Raw genomic sequence first — 22,512 nt, forward strand, 5'->3', positions numbered from 1 at the left:
TGAATAGCTTTTAAAGACAGGAACAATGAACCTGATTTAAACTTGATGAATCTCTAACTTTCTAATTTCAAAAGAGGAAAGTTTAGTAAATGGAGGATAAAGATTATAGTGCCTAATGAATTCTAAAGCGAATATTGATTGAACTGTCTCTATTGTTATCTAGATAATACTCGCTAGATAATGTTGCTACAGTTAAATATATTTTCAAATGCTGGAATAAATATTTGCTAAAACTTGCAATTTTTCAAATTGTTAATTGGTTGGTATAAAAAGGATAAGTGAATACAAATATCTTTCCCAGTATAGCACATTAATAAAGGAAATTAAAGAAGACAGATAAATGGAAAGATATTCTTGTTCATGGCATGGAGGAATTAATATTGTTAACATATCCATACTATTGAAAATGATCTACAAATTCAATGAAATCCCTGTTAAAATTCCAATGGCATTTTTCACAAAAATAGAAAAAAAATACAAAATTCATATGGAATCATAAAAGACCCTGAATAGTCAAAGCAATCTTGAGAAATAAAAGCAAAACTGAAGGCATTACATTTCCTGACTTCAAAGGGATACCATTGTAATGAACCTAGTTATTAATAACAGGAAAGGAGCAAAGGGAAGGCCAAATATTATAGGCATGCCATTTGGGCAGCTTCACCAGGAAGCTAAAGCTTTACACTCCTCAGGGAGCCACCTGTCTATTCCCTGCAGACTGCTAGGGGAAGCAGGGAGGTAGATGCATGCCCAGTAAGGTTAGGGGGGCTAGTAAAGGTGCTTGCTCTTAGTCACACCTGAGAACAGAGGTCACTGGCCAAAAAGGGCATGGCCACTGCAAGCGTGGGAAGATTGGGGATATTTAATTCCCTGAACAAAGGACTTCACCCTCTTGGTGCCTCTTGGTTGACTCCTGGCTTGCGGGACTTGCTCCTGCTTCCCTGAATTCATCCACATAGTGGACTAATGGACTGCAACTAGCCTGATGCTGAACTTGGAATGTTGGTTGACTCCCGGCTGCAAAATGGAATGGAAACTCTGGACACTGGCTTTGCTTTTAGCTTTACTGAATCTCCAGCTCACTTCTTCCAGGACTAGGCTAAGGGGAATGGGACTTGGGAAACCCAGGGATGTAACGTCACACAAATAAAAATCATTCATCCTCCCATGCTAGTCTCAGAAAGTTCTTGTTCTTGAGATATTGTAAGGACTCCAGCCCCAGCACTCAGTGGGGACAGGGATACCTCAACATCCTCAATACACAAAGGTATATTGCAAAGCTGTGGTAATCAAAACAGTATGGTACTGGTATAAAAACACACATAGGTACTGGAAAACAACAACCCCAAAAACATAGACCAATGAAACAGAATAGAGATCCCAGAAATAAACACACACATATGTGATCAACTAGTATTTGATAAGGGTGCCAAGAACACACAATGGGGAAAGGAAAATCTCTTCAATAAATGGTTTTAGGGAAAATAAATCTGCATACTCATATGTAAAAGAATTAAGTTGGACCCTCATCTTACACCATACACAAAAAGTAACTTGAAATGAATTGAATATTTACATGTAGGTCCTGAAACTATAAAACTCCTAGAATAAAACATAGGTAGAAAGCTCCTTAACAATGATCTTGGCAATAATTTTTTGGGATATGACAACAGTAGCACAGGCAACAAAAGGAAAAATAAACAAGTAGGGCTATAATAACCCATGAAACTTCTGCACAGCAAAGAAAAACATTAAAAAAAAAGACAACCTATGGAATAGAAGTAAATATTTGCAAATCACATACTGATAAGGAGTTAAAATCCAAAATATATATGGAACTCATACAATTCAATAGCAAAATAAAAAACAATCTGATTTTAAAAAAACAGAGGAACTAAATAGCCTTTTCTTTTTTTTTTCCAAAGAAGACATCCAAAAGATCAACAGGTACATGAAAAGGTGCTCAATATCACACTAATCATCAGAGAATGCAAATCAAAACCACACTGAGACAACACTTGACATTTGTTAGGATGGCTGCTATGAAAAAGACAAGAGCAGAGAGGACAATGAAACAAGTGGGTCAAAATATAAACAATTAGTAAGTCTGAAGGGTAAAGAGTAAAGTGAGTTCCCTGCTTCCAACTTTTCTGTAAGTTTGAATTTAACGTTTTTTTTAATCCTCACCCAGGAGAGAGAGAGAGAGAGAGAGAGAGAGAGAGAGAGAGAGAGAGAGAGAAAGAAACATCAGTGTGAGAGAGAAATGTTGATTGGTTGCCTGCTGTAAGCGCCCTGACCGGGAATTGAACTTAGGTATGTGCCCTGACCAGAATCGAACCCATCACCTTTTGGTGCATGGGATGACGCTCCAATCCACTGAGACACCCAGACACCCAGAATTTAACACAATTTTTAAGAGGTCAAAAAATATATACCCTAGGCTATTACTGTCCCTCATATCCCCAGAAGTTTCTTATGAGACTATCCCATTTTCCCCTTCTGATATTCCAACATTTAAGAAAACTGAACTATCTCTGATGAATTTAATTACTGTCCAAAGATTTGTTGTGGCCCTGATTACCAAACTGTCAGCAACTGAGATATGAAATAATTTTGACCAAACCCAATCGCTCATCAAATATAATTCTCTCAGTGGTTTGGATGACTGTTTCTGGTGATGTAGTAGGTTATGAGGCACTAAGTTAGAACTGAAAAGAGTGTTGTCTAGCTTCTTTGGCTTTAACATTTTGAATACCTTTGTTAAACTAGCCCAAGGGTTTGAATGTATTTTCCAGATACCTTGCAATTCCATACCCTTTTTACCAAAATTACATTAACATGCAAATTTGTTGCTAAAAAAAATAAAAAATTTCCAAGGGCTAATTGGCACCCAGCTTCCCAATTTGGAGAACTTAGTTCTTCCCACTTACCATACCCTCATCAGGGTCATAGAGCCTCTGGATCAGCTGGACTGTCGTGCTTTTCCCACAGCCACTGTTCCCAACCAGGGCCACCGTCTGCCCACTCCGAACCTGCAGGTTGAGGCCCTTCAAGATCTGGGAGGAAAAGAGCAAAAAAGAACACACTTCACAACAAAGTCCTAAAAGGGGAGTAATTTGATTCAATGTTAAATTTGAAAAACTAGGCATAGGCCCTGCCCCCATGGGCCCAGCGTGACTGAGGAGCTGGGTTTCCACTCCCAGGCCACACACTCCTGTAAGTGGTGCTCCTGTGGGTGCTCTGAGTAGCACAGAGCCTACAGACCACGGCCCTGGGGCCTACGGGTGTGTGGCATCAGGAGGCAGAGCACCCGCCCCAATCTGCTCTCATTGAGTAGCGGGAATTGATAACAACAGAAAATGGTATTGGAACAGTGAGAATCTGCAATTTTGCACAGGAAGCTTTGGGAGGTGTTGTTCACTGTAGTCTGTCTTAAATTGGGACAAAATTGATCAAATAAGATGAATTTGGTGCTTAGGAACGTGTGAAAGCTGCTAGCAAACTCTATTCTCTATCAGAAGTAACTGCAATTAATGCAGCTCTTGCAGGGAAGCCAGGACTTGTCAGCACATCTTGTCATGAAGATGGTTGGCTGACCAAGATGACACTGAGTAACCCTGCAGAACCAGATGAACCAACGAGTGAAGGAGCATGTGAGAAATACATAAAATCTATCGAGGAGTGAAAATGGAAACCCCCTCCACTAAATAAAGTTGTCCAGCATAGTTGGCTAAAATTAGTTGTGGATAAAAGATTTAGCAACTTTTAGCAGTACCAATGGAAGAAGTAACTACAACAATGCTACTGGAAGAAAATACCCCTTAACTTTCTAACAATTACAGATAAACACAATATGTACCTCCTCCCAACACCCTATGACAGTGATGGCAAACCTATGACACGCGTGTCAGAGGTGACACCTGAACTCATTCTTTTGGTTGATTTTTCTTTGTTAAATGGCATTTAAATATATAAATAAATATCAAAAACATAAGTCTTTGTTTTACTATGGTTGCAAAGATCAAAACATTTCTATATGTGACACGGCACCAGAGTTAAGTTAGGGTTTTTCAAAATGCTGACATGCCGAGCTCAAAAGGTTCGCCATCACTGCCCTATGATTTTTAGGCTAGGCTACAAGGTATAATATTCAGAATTCCTGAAATGATTTGTGGTAAAATCTAGCCATAAAATTATATAATTCAAAGATAACATTGTTATCTTAAGCCTTATATAATTCAGGATGGGGCAAAAATAGGCTTATAGTTGTTCATATGGAAAATAATACAATAATTAATAAATAATAATAATACAAGAATACACTCTGTGTTTTGCATGCTCACAACTGTAATCATACTTTTGCCTCACCTTGTATTATAACTTGCTTACATCTGTCTCAGGATAGGGTCAAAATACTAAATGATCTTTCCACTGGAAATAACTGGCAGTGGAGAAAAGCTTTTGTTAGTTGTTACAGTGTCAGATGATGAACAACACTATCTTAATTTTGCAGTATACTGTGTTTGCTGGTGCTATTCTTAGACAGTGAAGCAATAGCCTTGCAGGAAAACAAGAAACAGTTTAATAATAAAACTTTCAACTTCTTCATTAAAAAACTATCAAATAAAGGAATATAACCCCCAAAAGAAAAAACACATAAATATCAAAAGATTAGAGGCTTTAGATTCTTTAAGATGATTAAACATTCAACCTGTGTTAGGAATTCCTATAGATACCATTTACAGTACCTTGACATTAGCTCGAGCTGGATAAGAAAAATGAACATCATTGAACTCCAAATTCCCTTTGATGTTGTCTGGTTTGTGTCCTCTCTCTGAAAAACTGTCAATTTTAGGATTCTAAATAAAACAAAATTCAATGACTATTCTATCATACAATAAACAATTGCATTTTTAAGGAATATGATTCAGCAAATTTCAAAAATAATACCTGGAATGGCACATTCTCCCTCCCATACGATAGAACCCTAAGTAGAGATTGTGTGTGTGTTTAAGGAAATGTTCATTCTCAGAAAACAAGCATTTCCTTAAAAGATCATAGTGACATACTCGTTTTATTTTGTACAATATTTCACTTTAAGATTTTGGCATACCCTTATAAAATTTCTAAGTGGTCAGATTTTCATGTTTATACAACAAAACATACTATTATAGGTATAGCATCATTTAGTGAAAATTAGTTTATTCCTAAATAGTAAATGTAATGGATTGGGTTAAGAAGACTGACTAAACAACTGGTTAAAGCAAGTTATTTAGGGCCAATGTAAACATTCAATAAATTTGGAAGCTGAACAATTTTCTCATGACTTCGATCAATGAAACAGGAGGAATTGCTTAGATTAAATGATCAAATTTCAGTTATCCTTTTTGCGGTTTATCTGTGTATAAACAGTGACATTTTAATATTCAAAACTATTTTCTTTATTCCATTGCAATCAGTACAACTTATTCAATCAACATAGTTAATTCAAAATGATATCAAACATGCAGTGATCATTTTTTTTTGAAGGGTGCAACCCAGTAAAACATACTGTCAATTTTGGCTCCACCAATAATTTTTCCACCCTGTATAGAAATCATATTATTCTTAGTCTGGCCACAAAGTGAAAGAGAAAAGGGAAAAAAACTAGGAAGACAAACATCTTTGCTCTGAACTCTAATAATTACACAAGTGCAGACGTACCTTTCCAAAACGAGATTAGGGTTATTATATTAAAGATAAACTTTTAGAAATATTAATGAGGCATTTGCTTCATTCATTACTAAAAAGAGGTTGTTAATTTCACATAATTAATGTTCACATGACATTTAACCTAAAGCCAGACTTAATTACCCAAGCCTCAAGGAACTTTTCAGCATCACAATAATTGACTCACCTTATCTATAATATCAAAGATCACATATGCTGCTCCTCTTGCATTGGCAAAAGCATCAATACAAGGAGCAGCCTGTCCAACGCTGAAAGCTCCGATCAGAATTGAAAAAAAGACCTGAACAAAAGAACGTGAGAAAGAGTTATAAGCCCTATTCTGGGGTCCAGGATCTCAAACATGATTTGTGTGAAATACACAATACAAAGAGTTGAGTTTAGGTTTATCCTTTAAAATTGTTTCAGCAAAAGAGCAAAACTTACAACATTTCATTGCACAAATGGATTTCTTCAACCTCAAAAATATTTGTCTAGCTTGGGAAACTATCTATTGCTCCTCTCCTGACCTCATACACAGTCAGAAAGATTTTTCAAACCTACTGCCTTGATTCTGAAGCGAATACCACCACAGGGAAGCATTTTCCATCGCTATTATTATTATCATTTTCTCTAACTATATATTTATATGATATACAGAATGTTCAAGAGGAAACATGGGCCTGAATGGGTGGCTCAGTGGTTGAGCGTCGGCCTATGAACCAGGAGGTCATGGTTTGGTTCCCAGTCAGGGCACATGCCCGGGTTGCAGGCTCAATCCCCAGGGCGGGAGGCAACCAATCGATGGTTCTCTCTCATCATGGATGTTTCTTTCTCTGGCTCTCCTCCCTCCCTGAAATCAATAAAAATATATATTTTTAAAAAGGATGAAACATGGTAGGTTTGGGCCCCAAGGAATTTTCCTTAAAAAGTACCATTTTACATACATATTTTAATAAGATTTCAATATAAGAATTAGTTCACACATTATAAAACACAATCACATCTGTGTGCACTGATTAATAATTCCTTTGTATAATCATTCTGTACTATACCACACAAAACTTAACATGTTTTCCTTTATATTTTTTTAACTAGAAAAATAAATTGATATAGAAAAGCCAAAAATATAGCTTCAGGAATCCAAATTATTAGCATAACTCAACTGAGGAAAACATAAATGAAGAGAAATTACTTCTTTCTCTCTGGGCATGGTGAAACTTATACACATAGTTTGGCTTTTCCCAGAAGACAGGAACAATGACACTTCACATAGCCAGAACTCAAATATCCCTCATTATCTCTCCACTGTCTGCAACAAGGTAAGGGCCAGTAGGAAAGCAAAAAGTCTCTACCAAAATAGATGTTATAAAGTTAATGCACGAGAGCCCTTTACCCAGAGGGTGTTGCTGGCTCCCTGCACTGTGGGCGGATATCACCCTCCAGCCCCATGAGGGAGCTGTTGTTGTCCACGTACTACCAAGGAGGAGACAAGGCCAGAGAGGACACACTCCGCACAAAAGGTGAATAGCAAAGTCAGGATTCAGTCTCCTTTCTTCATAAAATTTAGCAAGCAAGGAACTGAAGAATGGTGGAGAGCTTCTAAGCTAACAATCAGAGAGAAGATCAAAATGAGAGAAAAAAGAAAAGGCACAGCAATTATGAATGCTCATCCAGCCAATTAGCCCTCCACACCTCAGTGTAGTCTGAAGATACCACTCTAGAAACAACTTGAAGTGATCAATTTTCATAATGGCCCGAAGTCATCAGCAGAGGGACAAACTGTGTTCAGTATCCTTTGTTTGAAAATATAGGGAAGTTCGGGTTTTAAAAGATCACTGTTTGAATGGTACATGTTGTTCTGTCACTGACATGGAAAGATGGTCATAAAATTATTTCTAGTTTGTAAAAAAAGATTACAGAATGATATAATACAATCCCAGTTTTAAAAGAAAAAAAATATGTGTATATATAGAAAATATATACACTTGGAAGATATATGCCAAAAGTTCTCATTAAATGTATATTATTAGATTATGAGTAATTCTAATTATAAGTAATTCCTGTTTTTTAAAATTCTAATCCTTTTAATCACTAGAATATATTATTTTTATAATCTTAAAATAAAGCTATCTTCATTTTGAAAAAGAAAAGGAAACTAAAATAACTTTTCATCTCCCATTTCAGATAGCTGATGTTTTATGATATATAAGTTTAACATTCCATCACCATGTAATGTTTACTTTCTTATATAATGGAAATCAAGGGCAGAATGAGGATGGCTCCAATCCATATTTGTCTATTCACAAAGTCATTCAATTTTTATTTCCTTTACATATTGTATATGTTTCTTACTACATGCTATTTTCTTGCCCCTACTCATAACTATGCCTTGTGTAGTCTAGGCCAACTCTGCCCACAGGACAGAGCAAAGATTCACCAAAAGAAAAAAGCCTATAATCATGGCTCATCTTTCAAAAAGGAGGAATATGAAAGTAAAGACAAGGAAGATGGATAAATAATATTTTTAGATTCTTCATAAATATTAGGAAAAATACTTACTGTCATTGCATTTCCCAGAGTATATTCTTTTGATATGACCAGAGTGGATCCATACCAGAAGGCCAGCGCATATGATGCATATATTAACAGGAAGGCAATGCCCATGGAAATGTTTGCTGAAATAGCTTTTTTAATTCCAATCTTTTTGGCAACTTCTAGATGTTTCTGATACCTACCAGAAAATTAGGGGAAAACGTTATAATAAGTAAGCAATCCATAATCTGAGCCATATTCACCTCCTGTATAGTTGGAGGTTTAAGAAACAAAGCCATCAAAGTAAGAAATCCCTTGGGGGACCCAGCTTCCTGGAAACTGAACCAACTCAGGATCAGCCAGATAGGGCTTGAGAAGGCTAGAACCTATCTGAGCCTTCTCTTCACTGGCCCGGACCCCTCTCCCTTGGACCTCACCAGTCCAACCAATGTTCCTGTAGCCATTCCAGAACTGAGCTCTCATCCCTGGGATATGGAAGAGCTTCATCACCCCCTCCATGGCCAGCATCACAAGTCAAGGTTAAGGAGGAAGGAGAGAAACCAAGCCAACCAAGAATGACACCAAAATGTAAATACTATTCAGGACTCTTAAAATAGTTAGATTCTTAACACAGTTTAATTTCTCCTCTCTAGAGAAAAGAAAATCCTTCCCTTGTTGCCCCACTGGGTGAGGGGCAGGAATTTTACATGTTCTTATACTTAGGCCTTTGCTTTCTTGTTATTGTTTTGTTTTTTGATCAATTGACCTTCAACTGTCAAGCCAGGGTACACAGTTATAAAGTGGTCACTACTTGTGGGATTTGGGTTCTTACTCAATTTTTTTAGATTTTTGTCTCATCATTTGTAAAATGAAGCAAATAATGCCTACCTTCCAGGTAATTCTGAGGCTGACACAAGTTACAGAGAGTAGTTAGTACAGGGCTGGTGCAAAGTTGGCAAAACCTGACATTTCCTATTCCCACCATTACTATCACTGCTGTTCTCAAATGTAATCTCTTTCTGAATATTGCCCATTCTATTATTATCATATTTCTGAATAGTAATTAAAATTCATAACTACTGGCTTCTATGATTTGATACAAAGGCACAAGTATCTAGAATGGTTCTATTAAATTGCAATGTTGTTATTTTTTACATCAATTTAAATTAAATCTACCTTTCCATGCTAGACACAGAGAGTATAAAAATGTTTATTTTGGCTCCCTAACTTCAGAAAAAAATTCAATGAATATATAATGAGACTTTGGGGGAAAAAATATAAAGCAGGGTGTTTCTGTTTCTAACAAAAAACAAACATCGTATATTTTTTTAGTTTAACCCAATGAGATGTTGAAAACTTAATAGTTTGCAAAGAATGCATACTGCCACCAAAAAGTGTTTGTCCTTTTAATTACTTGAAGCACTCAACTCTTTAGTGTATTTTTCTGTGTTGGGCGCTGCACTCACTTAGCAGAGCTGTGTCCCCGGGGAGACAGCCAGAAGGCCAGGTCCAGTCCTGGGCTGGGCCCTGAGCCAGCCATGTGCAGGGAGATTTATATCGGCCCCAATGTGACACAAAGCTCCGGTGACAGTGGTGGACATGCTGTAGTTACCTTCGCTTAGGCGGCTTGCTTACTGCAGCTAATGGAGCGGCACTGATTACATTCACATCCTGATGTCCAACTGAGGGTTAGTGTGGTCTGTGTGAGCTATTGTGTACAGGAAGCAGCAGTAAGAGAGAAAAAGGGAGAGGTTAGAGAACCAGGAACGTGGTGGTTTTGAAGAGGGCTTAAGGAATAGAAAAATAGAAAAGGAAATGGAGGAAATTAGGGAAACTTGGCTTTTAATGCTGGAGAATTTCCAGGAGTTTCTATTTCAGAGTTGTGGGTATCAGGAGTTCCACAGAACAGCAAAAGAAAATGCTTTACACAAAATTATGCTTTGGCTATATTAGGGGGTGTTATTATTTAGAGAAAACTGGTGGAGGGAGTACCCTTCATCAGTGGGCTTTGTTCTGACATTTAGATTTTTTATATATCAAGTTCCTTTAGAGCAGAGATAGTTGACCTGGGATCCAAGGTCAAGGAACTTGAATGGGGAAAAAAATTACATATTTATTTTCATTAACCTCTAACTGAAATTTAGCATTTCCTTTCATGATCAATGCCGGCAACAAACCACGGTAGTATGAGCAGTAACTGTGACTCTGTTGCCAATAGAAATCCCAGATCATTTTCCTATCATGTTACAATTGCTACAAATATCTTTAAATATATTTTACTCACACCCCGACTTCAGAACTAGAGTACCTGTCAGACCAATGGTTAGCTCTTATTATTTAACTAGTGGCCCAGTGCACGAATCTGTGCACATTTAAAGAAATTAATTAGAAGAAAGATTTGTGCAGTAATTATGTTACCGCAAAAAATTACATGTCAAAATAGTATATATAATATAGTATTATAAAATTAAAACACGTGTGTGATTGGTGCCAGCGAGAGCTTTATATGTATTGAGAGTACATATACTGCGAGTCAACGTTTATTTTTAAATTGCCAGTGCACGTCATATGTATCGGCCGGTCAGTAGGTCGGACAGTCAATGAATAAATCACGATGCGGTTCACGTTGAATGTCAACAAAAACAACCAAATTCATGATCGACAATGACAGATTGAAACACACGCATGCAATTGGCACCAGCGAGAGCTTTATATGTATCGCGCATGCACGAGTCAATGTTTATTTTTAAATTCCTAGTGCGTGTCATATGTACTGGTTGGTGGGTTAGATGGTCAGAGAGACGTATGGTCGGTCACTTAGCCTTTTATATTTATATTTGTGTATATATATATGTTAACAAAAGAGACATATTTATTAGATTACAATTTAAAAATATTTTGATAATTGAACTTCAATATAATTGGTTTCCCTTGTAATCCTATTTTGTTTTATGCATTTGAAACCATTATTTTAAGGAGGGAGTCCATGGGCTTCATCAGACTGCCCAAGGAGTCCATGGGACATAGAGGGTCAGAACCCTGTTTTAGAATCTGACGTTAAACTCGAGCCATTAGTGAAGGTTCCTGTCTACTGTGGGGGAGTTTTAATATGAGGAAAAGGAAAGTGGTGAACACATTCCACAAAAGAATGAACAACAAAATGTGCAAGTGTGCAAAGAACCTTCCTGACCTTTCCAGCTCTTTGTTCTGGCCCCCAAAGGCTATCACAGTCCGGATGGCGCCCAGAGCCTCTTCTGCCACAGCGCCTGCTTTCGCATATGCGGCTAGTTCTTTGTCACTAAATGCCGAGAGTATCTGGACAGGAGAGAAACATTCATGACTTTTGTATGGGAGGGACGTTAAAAGGCCAACCCTTAAAGTTACTCTTTCTCCCCCAACCCTATCCTCTACTAAACACGGAAGTCATGAAGCAAACGGCACTCAGTGCGCCAGCAGGGGCTTCCTCCACTCTACACAGGCCACTCAGACCCACCCTCGTGACATGCTCCCCAAGAGCATCAGGAAAAGGAAGTTCACATGTTACTCTCTAGCACGCGTTTTTGGAAACAGTTCAAGTTCCACATCTACGGTTTTTTTCTCTGTTGATTGCAAAATAAATGAAAATAAAACTTTACTGCTTTGAAAGGATTGCCCATCCTTTCCTTAATTTTGCCATGATTTTTAATGACTATAAAGGATATTTCCAGATGTACTTCTGGGCATTCTACTGAATAATAAGATGGCTAACAAGATATTGTGGGAGAAAGATAAAGGAAAGAATAAAAACAAAATAGATACCAGTAGTTTATTAACACATTGTGGACGGATCACGAGAATTTGCCAGCTTTGTTCAGTTCCACTTCATATTACACAGTGTTTTACAAAGTATCATACTTTAAAAAGATGTTAGTTTGTAAGAACATGTAATAAATAACTTCAAAATGCAATGGGTATTTAATTTAATTTTTTATTTATTTTTATTTTTAAATATATATTTTATTGATTTTTTACAGAGAGGAAGGGAGAGAGATAGAGAGTTAGAAACATCGATGAGAGAGAAACATCGATCAGCCGCCTCCTGCACACCTCCTACTGGGGATGTGCCCGCAACCAAGGTACATGCCCTTGACCGGAATCGAACCTGGGACCGTTCGGTCCGCAGGCCGATGCTCTATCCACTGAGCCAAACCGGTTACGGCGGTATTTAATTTTAAAGCGTGCCTTTAACATTTATGTAAAGCGTTTTTTGTACTCGTTCAATAGAAACTTATCTGGCCACTGGGTAAAGCTAGCAATAAAACTACTGGTCCACAATGTGTTAAGTAAATGATCAATTCCAGAGTGAGCAAAAAATGCCGGTAAAATTTCTCACCTGTGGCTGAAGTAGAACGGGTTATGTGTATTTTACTGTAAGGCAAATGTGGCAGAGTGCCACTCAATTAAAAATCAATCAATCCAAACTTTATTTAAATTTTTTATATTCACAGAATAGTTCAGAGGTATGTTATATTTTAAAATTGTGTTTCCTCAAATAAGGACACAAACCTTACATGTAATTTAAGATATTGTGCCAGAAAATTTAACAAAGAAATAACAGCAGTGTAAAAAATCTGTAACTGAAGTAAAAACGGTGACATTTTGAATCACATTTGAAATAAATTTTCTTAGTAAAGCACCAGATTAACAACATGCTTCGAAATGTGGTTTCGACCGACATTTAACACCGATTTGCACAATTACAAGCACTGGGATCCCACATCTTTCAAATAACTGCAGGTGTGGGTTCACACACGTGAAAAAGCCCCCGTTTCACGTACCTTTGCCCAAACAGCTGCAGAGAGTCCCAGGATAGGGCTGATGGCCATTATCACAAGGGTGAGCTTCCATCCTCTCATGAACCCCACTATGAATCCTGCAAAAAACGTGGCTATTGCTTGAAAGAACATTCCAACCTTGTCACCAATTCCTTCACTGATTTTGGAGATGTCACTAAAAAAGATCACACCTAAGTGGTTACAGGCAGGAGGTCTTCAGTTAGAGAGGTGAAGCAGACATCTAACAGACACAGACAGGTCAGACTTGTTCAGACACTGCAAGCCTCTTTCAGAGTCTTAGCCTCTCGAATGATACTTTCCCCACCTAAATACTGTACAAAGGAAGAAATTCAGGATTAGTTCATGCTTCTCAGACATTAATATCATTAAAGTGGATGCTATTAAACTCATAAATCCTATACAAGGAGCATTAACATTCTGAAGATGAGCCAATCTGACTAAAAGCAGAAGTTAGGAAGAGCATTATGATAATAGGGAAGTGCTCCTTCCTTCTACCGTTGGCCCTGTTTTCCATCCACTCGATCCTCAAAACGGCAGCCAGTGTGATCCTTTGAAACTGGAAGTCTGAACAAGCTACTCCTCAGATCAAAACATGCGCCATCGCTGCCCATTTCACTCAGAGTGAACGATGAAGTCCTTACTGAGGCCAACCAGGTCCCAAATGCCTTGACCTTCACTCCTTTTTGACCTCATTTTCTCACTCCACTCTCCCCAGGACCTCCAGTAAGAAAAGTTTGTCATCTATCTCCCCCTACTGGAATGTAAGCAATAAGATGGCAGAGGTCTTTGGGTCACGGGTATATCACAAATACCTCGTGTTTGGCACATAGTAGGCCCTCAAATTGATGAGTAAGTCAAGAATCAGCAATTACTAAGAAGAGCGTCTTTGTGAATTCATTCAATCATGAATTCATTCATTCAACCATCTTAATTGAGTATGTAACGTCTGCCAGGCCGTGTGGTAAGCTCCATGAGAGATAAACAAGTATACAGGATGTGAGCTCAGTCCTCAAATAAACTTACTCTACAACTAAGGAGAAAAACTAACAGATAAAGAAAATATGCTGTGGCATAGGCTGTCAGTGCTGGAAATCGCTGTCAGATCATCTATCTGTTCTTGGTGTTATATCAGATACTTAACCTAGTACTTTTTCCATTTAAAAATCCTCCCATGACAAATGTTCACAGTTAGTGGTTAATCTCTTCACACAAGTATAACATTAACTATACACTTACTCTGTTAGCCGTGTATTGAGTTCAGTGGTGTCGTTGATGTCGAACCAGCCTATTTCTTGTCGGAGAACAGCATGAAAAAACTCTTTCCTAATTTTCCTAATCTGTCGGCCGGCTGCCAAAGTCCAAAATGAAACTTGTATATAGGCAGCAATGAGAACTGCAGCACCTAGTCCTGAGTAATAATATGCATATCTGGAAAATAATTAGAAAGTTTCTTTTATATACTGTTCTTTATTCATCTCTTTCAGGAGTAATCTTCAGAATTGGGAATAAATAAAATTATGTAGGCCATTAAAACAAATACACATTAAAGTTTCTTTTTCTTTTCTTAGATTATAAGAAGACGAAGGCAAACTGATTTACTTGAATTATCAGCCAAAGAAACCAGATAAATTTTTTTGGCTAACTGCAAAAAATAGTGGTGTTAATGAATCATTTTAAAACTGATATTGATAATTTATAGATACAATTTGATTCTTTTTTTACAATTAATATTCTAGACTCGCATATCTTGTACTGAAAAAGTTCACTACTGTTCAACATATTGCAAATGAAGGAATAAACAGATTGACCATGTTAAATATTTCTTAGTTAAGTTTTCTCATATTGTTCACACAAAGAAACAAGAAAACCCTCTTTTTATTTGGCAGAATTTGGGGGGGGGTATTTAATAGTGTGCTAAAATTTTATATTAATTTGGAGTGAGGGCTTAACTAAATTAGAGGAAAGTTAGTATCTTTTATTTTATAATATAGTCTTATTGATTTCAGAGAGGAAGGGAAAGGGAGAGAGAGATGGAAACATCAATGATGAGAGAGAATCATTGATAGGCTGCCTCCTGCACCCCCCCTACTGGGGATTGAGCCCACAACCCGGGCATGTGCCCTTGACCAGAATTGAACACAGGACCCTTCAGTCCACAGGCTGACACTCTATCCACTGAGCCAAACCAGCTAGGGCGAAAGTTAGTATCTTTAAAAATAATAAATTCAGTTTGAATAATTTCAAGTACACTTTTTATACAATTTTACAAACATCTTCCAGATAGAGCCTTTCAGGCCTGCTATCACATACAGATAGTACTCATTTATATCAGCAACTTTAATTGATATGTTAAACACACAAACATTATGTTACAGGCTTTTGAGATTTCCACTAAGAAGGCTAAAATAGGGGGGAAATGCCATAAATGACATTATTGGATCAGCTAACAAAATTGGAATGCAGGTGGTAGATTAGATCAAAGTAGAATATCAATATTAAATTTACTGAAGTTGATAACCGTACTATGGTTATGAAGAAAATATCCTATTCTTAAGATCCACACTGAAGTATTTATTAGTGAAGGGCATGATGTATGCAACTTACTTCAAATGGTGGGGTTGGGGGTGGTATAAATTATAATAATAGGTTAAAGAGTATAACAAAAGATAAAGAGTATATATATATATTAGCCAATTACCTAGTCATTTCTTCTTCCAGAATTCTGCCTGGATTTAACATTGACAATGTAAAATTCACTAAATAAAAACAAAATGAAACAAAAATGAGACATTTTTGAAAGGTTGAACTATTAATAGATATTGCTGGGTTTTAAAACTCTTTTCTCTTCACTTTACTCAAGGAAACAACCCAAGGGTTTAGGTGCAGGACATGGAGGCTCCAGATAGGGAAGATAAGCCCTCCCAGGTTCTTCCCCCATCCTACGGGTCTGCGGCCTTCAGCAAAGCAGCTTCTGAAGGCAGTAGAGGGGCCTTCAGCAAAGCAGCTTCCTAAGGCAGTAGAGAAGCCTCAGAAGGCAGAGGAGGAAAAAAGAAACGGTCCAAACAGAAAATACAGGATTTAAGGGGCCCTCTTTTCTAAATGGCTCAAAGGACTTGACAGATACTTGCTCCTGTAAATTTTATTTTAATATATGTGTGTTTTCCCTGACATGCTTCCTCATGACCTAAGTAATAGAAAGGCTGAATTGCTTGCATTGTAAAGGAAGAAAACCTCAAGACAAGATCTTAATGATCGTTGGCAATGAGTCATTATCCTGCGTTCCATGTCTTGCTTACTAGCAAAACTGTATTCTGGTATTTTTAAAGCAGTATTAATTAGAAGGAAATATATTATCCATTAATTTGAGCTAATTTGATAAAAATGTCAGTGTGCTGTCCTGGTTTTCATTATAGCTAGCATTTATTGAAAAGAGTTTACATATATTAATTCACTTAATTTTCACAACAACCCTCTGAGGTAGGACTGTTGTAGAAATCCCCATGGTACAGGTGAGGAAATTGAGGCACAGAGAGATAAAGCAACTTACCCAAAGTCACACAGCCAGCAAAAGGCTGAGAGTTCGAACAGTGTACTGTACAGCTCCTAACACTATACTATGCTGATTGATTCATGTGGTAATCACTTATTTTCACTTTTAAAAAAACACAAAGTGGGGGGTGGGGGGAGGAAACAGCCCATATCTATTGCATCCACAGAATAATAGGATAAAGTATCATCACTATGGTATTGGTGAAAAAACATACCAGGGTAGATATTTCCCATCTCCCATGATGCTAGGAGAGAAACTAGTTAATCTTTGTTCTTTTATCATGTGTAAATAACCCAGAGGTCATGTTTTCTGGGTTCTGTGTATCCTCCTTATCTTCTTCCAAAGGGAGATAAGGTTGAAATTTATTTAAAACTCAAACTACTCTAAGGATCAATTACCAGGCATAATTTTTCCCCTCAAGATTATAAATTCTACTGATGTTCACAGTAAAGTGCTTATTACTCTAGCTCTCCCTCAGCTATCAGATCCTGGAGGAAACATGCCCTATTTTACTCCCATTCTTATCAGTTCAGTTCTATGTGTTCATTTCCTTCTGAGTTCTTAAATATGTACCTTTGATATGCCAAATTGGAGCTGTGTTTGGAATTAGAGGTAGACAAGCTATCCTAAAGCTGTGCTGTGGTACTTGTAAAATCATTGTGCAAAACCTTGGGAAACCTCCAGGTATATGTATACAGGGCTAAATTTTTAAAATATATTTTTATTGATTTCAGAGAGGAAGGGAGAGGGAGAGATAGAAACATCAATGAAAGAGAATCATTGGTTGGCTGCCTCCTGCACACCCCCTACTGGGGATTGAGCCTGCAACCCAGGCATGTGCCCTTGACCAGAATTGAACCTGGGCCCCTTCAGTCTACAGGCCAACGGACTATCCACTGAACCAAACCAGCTAGGGCTGTATACAGGGCTAATTTTTTCCTTGAACTTAGAAATCTTAAATGAGTTTTACTCTCCTCCAACACCTATCTCAAACTTTTAAAATCTCTCAATGAGGATATTATAATTGAAATTGATCCTCCCTCCTAGGAAATAGGAATTTATGGGCATTCCAAATTTGACTTGCTTCTTTCTCGAGTCCCAGGCCAGAACTGGAATTACCAGTTCCAGATCTGGTGTTCTAGATCTAGAAATCTCCTGAGATTCTAGATCTGGACAGGGCATAGAACTGTTCTCTCAGATGTTACCTGTTATGCTTCTGTCTCATAAACAATCTCCAAATAGGTATCTGGTTTGGGAGTTCTTAACACTATCTGCCTGTTAAAATGACATGGGGAGCTTGAAAAATTACAGATGTCCAGGCACCACCAAACACCATAAATCAGAACCTGTGACTAAGTCTAGAGATCATATTCCTAAAACTACCTCCACTGGATTCTAATGCGTCCACATGGAGAACTCTCACTCTCATCTTCCTGAATGCCTCCCATGACAAGGGAATGGGGAATTCATTGAAGCTGCCTATTCATTTTTGAGAGCTCCTAGAGCATTCATCCATTTTATAGATGAATAAACAGAATTTTAGAGTAGTTATTTCATTTCCAAGTTCCCACAGCTAGTTTTCCCCAATATTAATTGATCATTTACTATGTTCCAGGCACTTTACATAAACCATCTCATTTAACTCTTTACATAAAACATCTCATTTAATTCTATGATTACCTTCAAAGATGAGAACTATAGAGGTTAAGTAACTTTCCCAAGTCATGCAGCTGGTGAGTGAAGGGCCTAAGTAATAACTATATACTTTAAGGATTACTTAAGGAGACATTGCATAGGGAGTCCTGACTGTCACTTTTGAGTCTCAAAGTAAATCAATGTCTGTCTTCTTCAATTCTGCCTAAAATTTCTTTTACCATATAGAAATATTCAGCACAAAACAAAGAGATGGTGTTTGTCCTGGTAGCTTAGCAGCATACGTAGTTAGTTAAGGTAACAAGGGGCTCAAAATGAATTTGCCTCTTTTTAAAAAATATATTTTTAATTGATTTTAGAGAGGAAGGGGGAAGTAGAGATAGAATCATCAATGATGAGAGAGAATCATCGATTGGCCACCTCCTGCATGCCCCCTCTACTGGGGATCGAGCCCGAAACCTGGGCATGTGCCCCTGACCGGAATCGAACCCAGGACACTTCAGTCCACAGGCTGATGCTCTATCCACTGAGCCAAACCAGCCAGGGCTGCATTTTCCTCTTAAACCGAGGGCAATGCAAGGACATGCAGAACATATCGATTTCCCCACAGACTATCCTAGATTATTACAGTCACATAGACTTGGCATAAAATATATCAAGTTCTTGATACTCTGCAGAAAAACTGTTTCTTACGAATCTGTCCTTAAGGTTTTGGATGCAGAATGTTTTATGCATAGTTTCTGCACAACTGAGTCATTGTGAGGGAACGACTTTGTCACAGAGTGACTTTATTCTGTTGACAGGGACGGGTTCTGCTTACAATAAATCATTGTCAGACCCTCTTGTAATTTAAACTGTTTTTTTCTTCTAACATTCCCTTCCCATTTATGTGTCCAAGAATCCAACAATTCTAAAGAATGGACTCTAAATAAACATGATCTCTATGAGATAAGCTAGGGAGCTCAGCTAAGTACTCTATCTTCTCCCAACTTTCACGATGGGTGCTAAACTCGACAACTCTAAACATATCAATGATCTCTCTGGATCTAGAGTGAGTATGAAATGTAAAGGTTTTGTTCTCTCCAAAGAGATATGAGAATATTATCTTCACAAACTACCAAAGAGTGGACATTGAAATTAGAAACATTGGAGGAACTTCCCCTTCCAAGTCCCCTAAGACAGCCAATAGGCCTAGTGACAAACGTGGCTGTGGAAGACCAAGGGTCACAGCATTTGGAGGCTACTGAACATAAGTTGGCAACTCTGCTGATTTAGCACTCCAGCAGTCACAGGTCTGTAAGCGACTTGCTTGTGCCATTCCCCAGAGAGACCTTGAATTTGGTCCTGGGCACAGCACGGGCCACCTGTCTGCCATGTTCAGCTTCAAAGCAATTCAGTTGCATAATTAGAAACAAGTAAAAAAACACAAGCAAACTGCTCCAAATAAGAAAGTTGTAGGAGTATTGTGGTATTCTAAAAACAAGACTAATAAAATCAGCACAAATGCTAACTTATCTGTGATGAATGTGTTGCATTGTTTTAATTTGATTTTTTAAAAAGTTTATTTGTGATAAAATTAACCATCTTAACCAGCTTTAAGTGTACAGGTCAATAGTGTTTAGCATATTCACACAGTTGTATAACCAATCTCCAGAACTTTTTATGTTCCAAAATGCAACTCAATGCATTAAACAACAACTCCTCATTCCCACCTCCCTCCAGTGCCTGGTAACCACTATTCTACTTTTTGTTTCAATGAACTTGACTACTCTGTATACCTCATATAAGTGAAATCATACAGTATTTGTACTTTTGTTACTGGCTTATTTCACTTAGCATAATGTCCTCCAGGTTTATTCATGTTGTAGCATGTTTTGGAATTCCCTTCCTTTTTAAGGCTATTATTCCATTGTCTGGGATACCACATTTTGTTTAGCCATTCATCTATTAATGTGAATTTTTTAAACCCTGAATTGAAACCAATTTTGGATTAATTTGCCTGAATGTGGACATCATCCTGCTTTATACATCTACATAATCAAGCATAACAGGTCTATAGAATTTCTAAAAAGTCAATAGAAAACTCCTACCCCTCATTCACTTAAATATTTTTTAAACTATCCTAAATTAATTCCATATTTACCTTTCTGGTATTTATGTTAAAATTCTGGTCACTGGTTAAACATAGGTAATCCATTTAACTTTCTCAAACACGTTTCTTTTTAAAAGAGAAAGCAAAATTATTCACATCTGGCAGTGTACTGTATTTACATGGTTGGTCATGATGAGCATGGTTTGGATGGCAGAGAGACCTGGATTTGAATTCTGTCCTCATGCTCACCAACTAAGTAACTTTGGACAAGTTATTTATCCTCTCCTAGCCTCATCTGTCACAGAGGATAATATTACCCACTGCGTAGGACTGTTCTTGTGAGGGTTAAGTGAAACAGGACCTAGCAGATAAAAAATACAATAAAAGATTGCTATTACTGTGGTTATTTTTATTATAAAGAGGGTCTTCTCAGGGGCAGCGTACTTAAGAATAAAAAAACAACACACACTGGTTTTGTAGGAGCTTTCCTTAAAATTCAAAGGATGCTTTTACTTTCTAAAAGGCATTAATGTTTATCACTATTTATGTAAATAGGCCCTCTCTTAGGTATTCACACTTGCATTCTACAGTGCTAACGAAATATTATAGTGCTCAGTCAGTGAACCCTGAAAACTCTTACCGAATATTCTCTAAATGATGGGGGTCCACTTTTTCTTAGGTTCTTTGCTATGAAAGCTACCTTTCCTTTATCGGTATTTTGTCTTTATATTCTACCATCTGTGTACCAATAAAGTTCCATTCAGTCTTCTTCAGTCTAATGCTCACACGGAGGAATGAAGTCTTAGGGATTGGTACAAAGCATGGAACTCTTCCTTTCTATGTGGAATTTGACTAATATGAAAAATAGCTCTGTCCATTGGAACCTCACGCCCATGCTGTTGCCACAGCCTCTCTTTAGATGACATTAACTTGTGGGACTCCTCCGGCCCTTCAGTAATGATAGTCCTTTTGGTGTGTCTGCATCATTCTCCTATTGAATCCATTCACCCTTTAGTCAAGTGCTACATCAAGTTCTAACCAACCTGGTTGATCTAAATTTAATCACAAAAAATGGCTATAATTTTAACAAAAAGGGTGGGGAAGAGAAAAAAGAAAAGCAGAAACATATCTACAAGCTGAGCACAGCTAGGAAGCACTGCCGGCTAACTGGTGTATTCTGAAATTCACCAGGGATCACTAATGGGATGGATACTGTTACAGTTCCCCCGTCCTAAAATAGAGCGACAGCCTGACTTTATTTAGAGGCAAAGCATTCTGTATATTTCCTCATCCTTTCAAACAGCAAACACCTATTTCTTAAAATTTAAATGACTATTTGAGGAATTTTCTGAGAATTTTACAACTTCCATAATATCTAAAGTCACCCAGATGGCTAAATCATTACACAAGTACACAGTGAAGAACAAAATCTATTTCTAATCCTTCATGTACTTAAAGGAGTACTGTGAATTAAAAAAAAAAAAGTAGAGAAATGCTTACCTGGAAAGGAGAAGTTTCCTGCAGTAATAACAAATCTGTCGGTCATTTCTCCAAATACTATCATCATGAGGGGGAGACCTGATCCGTGAGCTATGGCCATGATTGTGCCCAGGGACATAAATAATTTATCCTGCCAATCGGAGTATCGAAACTAAAAAAAGGAAATAAAATAATACTTATTTTACCTTGTGGGACAGACTTTCCCTTTTCCACAATTACATGTTCTTTGGATTTTTATTTAAGGTCAGCACATTTGTAATAGTTATGTAAAATTCTCAATGTGTTCAAGTCAGCTTATTTGACTTAATAATGGCCCCAAGTGCAAGAGTAGTGATGCAAGAGGCTTAGAACACCGAGGTGACTAGAAACTGCATGAAGTGCTCAGTGCCAAGTGTGGGAGATGACATTAGAGAGAGGGAGAAAGGCCGTGGGCCACACCAAGGACCTTGGTCTTAGTACTACCCATGTACAATGTACTTAGTACTATCACTTAGAGGGGGACACAGTGGAGTGCACAACACCCAAGAACCAAGCAGCTGATCAGTGTCACAATGCTCCAAAGACTCTTCCCTCACTGTCTTTTTAGTCCTCTCCAGTTTCTCACTTTCCGCATTTTAGATCAATGGTTCTATGGCTCTTTC

The 22,512-nt window shown here is 37.6% G+C and overlaps 1 protein-coding gene across 1 annotated transcript in view; it reads right to left on the reverse strand.

Annotated features, from left to right (window-relative positions):
• The window catches only part of ABCB4 (ATP binding cassette subfamily B member 4), a 66,168-nt gene that overhangs the window by 37,791 nt on the left and 5,865 nt on the right, over positions 1-22,512 (reverse strand). Inside the window, exons 3-11 of the mRNA XM_014464613.2 lie at positions 21,872-22,022; positions 15,775-15,832; positions 14,313-14,504; positions 13,059-13,230; positions 11,432-11,556; positions 8,269-8,440; positions 5,897-6,010; positions 4,749-4,859; positions 2,931-3,056 (exon numbers count right to left, since the gene is read on the reverse strand). Of these exons, the coding sequence (XP_014320099.1) occupies positions 2,931-3,056; positions 4,749-4,859; positions 5,897-6,010; positions 8,269-8,440; positions 11,432-11,556; positions 13,059-13,230; positions 14,313-14,504; positions 15,775-15,832; positions 21,872-22,022 (1,221 nt within the window). The remainder of the gene's footprint in view (positions 1-2,930; positions 3,057-4,748; positions 4,860-5,896; positions 6,011-8,268; positions 8,441-11,431; positions 11,557-13,058; positions 13,231-14,312; positions 14,505-15,774; positions 15,833-21,871; positions 22,023-22,512) is intronic.

The sequence above is a fragment of the Myotis lucifugus genome, unplaced genomic scaffold (genome assembly GCF_000147115.1).
Source record: "Myotis lucifugus unplaced genomic scaffold, Myoluc2.0 scaffold_257, whole genome shotgun sequence".
Taxonomy (NCBI): Eukaryota; Metazoa; Chordata; class Mammalia; order Chiroptera; family Vespertilionidae; genus Myotis; species Myotis lucifugus.